Below are 5490 nucleotides of genomic sequence, written 5' to 3' on the forward strand. Positions count from 1 at the left end.
CCTTTACAGCACCCTCCAGCCGGTGCCTGCCTGGTGTCTGGGCACTGGGTGTCCGGGCAGGGCAGGGCTGGCCGGGCTCGGGAGCTCAGGAGAGGCTGCAGCTCTCGGCCGTGCTGGCTGGGTGCCCAGGCTCTCAGGCTGCTGCCGCGCGGAGGACCTCTGCGCCGCCTCACTGAGTGCCGCGTCCCTCGGTGGACCCTGAGTGCCACCATGCCAGCCCAGCAGAGGAAGCTGATCTTTTGCACCGCTGGGGTGCTGAGCTTCGCCTGCGCGCTGGGCACGGCGGCAGCCATCGGCACCCAGCTGTGGGTGCGGGGCACGATCCTCTGCACGACGGGAGCGCTGCTCGTCAACGCCACCGGCCCCGAGCTGCACAAGTTCATCGGCGAGATCCAGTACGGGCTCTTCTCCGGGCAGCGCGTGCGGCAGTGCGGGCTCGGGGGCAGACCCTTACAGTTCTCATGTGAGTACCCGTGGCGTTTGAGCTATTTGCACCACACTGCTGAGAGCTGCGGCGGGGGGAGAGGGCTGTCCCCGCAGCGCGGACACTGAGCGCAGCAACACGGGATATGCCAAGGCAACACTGCTCTTACAGTGCTCTAGTCTTCAGGGTCTAGTGACTTAGCTTCTGATACTGGTACGGCCTGGCTAATGTTTTCAAGATTCTCTATATATATATGCATTGATATCCACATTTCAGAAGACAAAATGTGGGGGGTTAACTAATTTATGTCATCTTCCTCTGTGTGTGTATGTCAACATTGCATCCTCTGTACTGTGAAGACGAATGAACTAAAGCAGCAGAAATCTCACAAAAGAGCTGAGGCACGGCCACGTTTGGCCACTGTTAAGAAACAAAGCAGCCTGAAAGTTCACGACCTGCAACACTAATTGAAAGAAGGGCTGGGGGAGGCTGGCTGGGTACCTGACACACGGAATGGCATGAAAGTGTTAGCAATGGCTTTGCTTTACATGTAATATTCATAATCTATTTATCTTGAAGGCTAAGATCAATAAAATGATGAAGTGACACACAGTTGTATGCAGCAGCAGACGGAACAGGTGGTAACAAACTGATGATTGCTGTGTGTACAATGTGTCACCCAAAGTTACTACAGCACACCGTTTATAAACCTACTGCTACAGCAGAGCTGGCAAATTGCTCACACCAGTGATTTAATCCAAGGGAAGGTTACCAGATTATGTACCAGAAATTATTTACTATAAAAGATTTTCCCAAAGTAGTAGACCAAGTTAATATAATATAAAGATTTGCTGTCTCTAAATTCAATCACTAATCTGTTTATACAGCTGAAGTTCCCTCTCAATTGCCCTGTTTGCCATCACAGTGTGCAGCTATTGCACCCCGGGGGAATTTTCAGAGGGGTCTATGCAATCCCAAGGATTTGGGTTACTGCTGTAGGTGAGACTGTTATGACCCAGGGCAGGCCCAGCTACCAGCAGCGCTGGGGCTGACACCCATCAGGGCTCAGCCAGTGATAGCTGCAAGGGACACGCTGCATCTGGGGCAGGAATGTTCACCACAGAGAGCACTTAGTGCAAGAGGCTGATCCCAACGCCTCGGGCTGTAGCAGTCCCTTCCCATCACCTCAGTGCCTCGGGAGCTCACTGGGAGCATCCCAGAAAGCAGGACAAACATACACAATACACAGACGTAGCTTAATGCACTCACTGCACTTCAGCATGTCTGAGGAGAACAAGCACAGAAAATAGGCTAAATGATTTAGTTCTACGCTTGTTCCCATTAAATGCTCCCCTCTGACCACTATATCTCTTTTAATTGTAGTATGAATTTGTTCTGCCAGCAAACCCAGTTCAGCTGGGGAAAGCTTCTGCTCCATTTGCTCCTGCTCATTCCCATCAGTTTCTGGGTCAGCAGTTCATTTTCTAAAGGTCTCTGCCATGCACACCATACATGGATTCATTCAGCACTGTGAAGAAATGTTTTCCTTTCAAGCCAGCATTACTGCTGGAATTAATTTTTCCTGATATGTCATGTATGAAATTTTAATGACACAAACAGCTATAGACACAGGTGCCAAGGGGAGGATTCAATATCATGTGGTAACTTGTTGGGTTTTTTAAAATAAACAACACAAAATTGTATTATTAAATACACAGTTTTGTGTGCTCTCACAGAACATCAGGTAACATCACAGGAACTAATGCTATTCCTTGTAGTACTCCAGCACAGGGAGGCACTGGAAGGGCCTCTAAGGTCTCTCCAGAATCTTCTCTTCTTCAGGCTGAACACCACCAGCTCTCCCACCCTATCTCCACAGCAGAGGTGCTCCAGCACTCAGAACACCTCCATGGCCTCCTCTGGACTCTCTTCAGCAGCTCCACATCCTTCTGCTGTTGGTGCCCCAGAGCTGGAGGCCGCACTGCAGGTGTGTCTCACCTGAACAGAGCAGGGGCAGAATCCTCCCTCACCTGCTGCCCACACTGTGGGGATGAGCCTAGCACACAGGAGGTTTCTAGGTGCCAGTGCACACGGCCTGGGCACATGGAGCTTCTCGCCTACCAACACCCCCAAGTCCTTCTCCTCAGGGCTGCTCTCCATCCACTCCCTGCCTGGCCTGTATTTGTGCTGGAATTGTCCTGACCCACAAAAGCAGGACCTTGCATTTGGCCTTGTTGAATTTCATGAGTTTTTCAAACACTTGGTTCATTAATTTCCCTTTCATTTATTCAGGGAGATAAATGGACTTGACACCCCATTACCTGCTGCTCTGTGTTCCTGCATGGAGCAGTGAAGCAGTTTGCTGGTAAAGGCTTTACAGGGAGTAATTGATGTGAGGCTGCTTTACTTTCCACACATTACAGCCATGGCAAGGCAGCCCTGAGGCATTATTACCCCACTTTAATCATGCCCTGTGGATCAGGAGCAGTGAAACATATTTCACAGTTCCTTCCAAAATACCTGTTGTTGCCAAACAAATAGGAATGATTAAAAATCATTCTCTCATGCCATCTGACTTGACTATCCCCATGTCCTAGCCAAGCAGGATCACAATTTGAAATAACAGCTAAAAAGCTGCATTAAAAATATATTTAAAATAAACTATTCCAGAATTTGTGCATCCAGAGTCACAGCATAACTTCATTTCCAATGTCACATCCCTCTCTGGGACCCCATGAGCACAAATGAAAACAAAGTCTCTTTCTGGATTTATTGTCATGTGTGTCCCCACCCAAGCCTTCAGCTGAGGGAGGAGAGATCAGGCCAGTGACACTAGCACTGCGAGAGCCCTGCATGCCACCTCGCAGACCAGTCTCCTCAAATACAGCTTCCCATCTTTTCCTCAGAGTATGCTGTTCACATTAAGGACCAAATACCACCCTCAGGAAGGGGAGGAGAGGCTTTCCATGGTGCTTGTTTCTCTCTCCTGGCCAGTCTATGCTTCCAAATTTCACAGTTTATTTCTGCCTCCAAACATCCACAAAAACATATTTCTTGTCAATAACTTCAGCTTTGGTTGCATTTGGAAGAGCAAGATTAAAACAACTATCATGAAGCAGCAGGAACCTGCTGGCCTGACTTCAGAGACAGCTTTGTCTAATGTGTTTAATAATGTTGTGTTTGTTTTGTTTTTAGTTTTTCCAGATTTGCTCAGAACTATCCCTGCAAGTATCCATGTTAGTGTCATTCTCTTCTGCACAGTACTGATCATCTTCGCTCTGGTGGGATCAGGGTTCTTCATGTTCAATGCTTTTGGCAGACCCTATGAAACACTGCATGGCCCTATGGGGTTGTACCTCTGGAGCTTCATTGCCTGTGAGTACCACCAGCCCTATCCTGCTGGGCTGACACCACTCCAAGTACACTTCTCACAGTGATCCACTTATCAACACAGGAAAGCATGTTAAGGACCATAGCTGCATTGAGTCTAAACTGGCAAAATCAAGCCAGACAGGAAGGCAGGTGACTCTGCTGTATCAAAACATGTGTTTTTCAAACTAGAGTTAAGAGATAAAATGGGTAATCCCCCACAAGGGTGGATGGCAGTGTGGATACAGCTGAGTAGCTGCAGGAAGTTATGGCAGAAGGGCCCATGAGCCCCCGCAGGGACCCAGAGCTGGGTCTGCATCAAGGACACCCAATACACAGTCAGAACCAGAAACCATATCAGAGGGGAGAAAAAGAGGGGAAAACAGCCAAAAGTCGTCAGTGATGCAACAGCTCCCACAACAGGAGGGTTCCAGACAGTGTAAGCGAGGTCACCACTTATAGCAGCACAGCCTTCCCAAGGACAGAAGAGCTTAGCAGCAGAGGGGGAGAGGCTGGCAGCAGCTCACTGTGAGGGTGGTCTCTGAGAATCACTGCCACCAGTGATAACAGTGTCGCTGTCCCTCTGCAATGCAGGGATAATGGAGCATCCCTGCCCTCTGCCAAGCAGGGAGGGTAACACACTCTCTGGGCTGTTGGCTTGGCTGACAAGCAGATTTACCCTGAATTTATGAGGTATTACATATTATAATCATAATTTAATGAAGGACTTAGGTACATATGTATCTTTAGACAGGCAGACAGTTGGGTTGTGCTCAATGGGACAATGAGCAGCTTAAAGCTGAACACAAGCAGAGATACTTTGCTGGCTCAGGGCACAAAAGGAGCTATGCTAAATATTGTTAATTCTGAGCCAAATTCAATTAGAAAAGCTTACCAATTTCAGTAGCCATTGGCTTGGATTCCTAAACTAATCCCTGCTAAAGCCAAGTTACTGTGGCCATAAGCACACTCTCCATGTGGCACTTGGCTGTGGCATACACCACACGGGTGGCTGAGGGGTTGCCAAGGTGATGAGCATCTCTCCCTCTCTTTCAGGTTCCTGCGGTTGCCTCATCATGATTCTCTTCTCCTCAGAGGTGAAGATCCACCATCTCTCAGAGAAAATTGCAAATTTCAAAGAGGGATCGTTTATATTCAAGACTCACAGTGAACAGTTTGCAAATTCCTTCTGGACCATCCTGGTTTGCTCTCTGGTGCACTTCCTCAATGCCCTGCTAATTCGACTTGCTGGGTTTGACTTTCCCTTTTCAAAACCAAAAGACTCAGGGACAATCTCAGGAACAGTTGACCTGATGTATTAGAATTACAGGATTTAAGAAAATTTCAAGTAAAGATGTTCATCAGTACTACATCAACCGCCACCAGATGTACCAACTAGTAAATGATTAGCTCTAGAGAAGGTAAAAAAAGGGAAGGTTTCAAATAAGCCTGAATATGGTATACGCAGTGCACAAAAGAAGACATGCTGTATGGTCATGTCTGGATGGAAAAGCCTCTTTCTTGGGGTAAGGCCTTAAGACATTTGCCTTTTTCCCTGTAAACTATTTGACAAGTAGCTGGTATGAAGAAGACTAGGGATCTCAGTAGCATTGCACTGGATCTGGAATGTCCAACCAATGTGTTGCTGTAGAGACACACACCAGCAGCACCTTTGCCTTTCAGCCCTGGTGAAGGTG

At 48.1% G+C, this 5490-nt stretch overlaps 1 protein-coding gene across 1 annotated transcript; it reads left to right on the forward strand.

Annotated features, from left to right (window-relative positions):
* Positions 1 to 210: 210 nt before the first annotated feature.
* On the forward strand, positions 211 to 5115 carry CLRN1 (clarin 1). The gene is made up of 3 exons (XM_009074385.1): positions 211 to 463; positions 3620 to 3799; positions 4850 to 5115. The coding sequence occupies exons 1-3, from the start codon at positions 211 to 213 to the stop codon at positions 5113 to 5115; spliced, it is 699 nt and encodes a 232-aa protein (XP_009072633.1).
* Positions 5116 to 5490: the final 375 nt, after the last annotated feature.

The sequence above is a fragment of the Acanthisitta chloris genome, unplaced genomic scaffold, assembly GCF_000695815.1.
Source record: "Acanthisitta chloris isolate BGI_N310 unplaced genomic scaffold, ASM69581v1 scaffold11035, whole genome shotgun sequence".
Lineage (NCBI taxonomy): Eukaryota > Metazoa > Chordata > Aves > Passeriformes > Acanthisittidae > Acanthisitta > Acanthisitta chloris.

What these genes read in the sequence shown, in the direction of transcription:
- CLRN1 (XM_009074385.1), top strand. Translation starts at nt 211, where the DNA reads ATGCCAGCCCAGCAGAGGAAGCTGATCTTTTGCACCGCTGGGGTGCTG. An exon ending in CAGACCCTTACAGTTCTCAT is followed by an intron (nt 464 to 3,619) that starts GTGAGTACCCGT and finishes TTTTGTTTTTAG; the next exon opens with TTTTTCCAGATTTGCTCAGA. An exon ending in CCTCTGGAGCTTCATTGCCT is followed by an intron (nt 3,800 to 4,849) that starts GTGAGTACCACC and finishes CCTCTCTTTCAG; the next exon opens with GTTCCTGCGGTTGCCTCATC.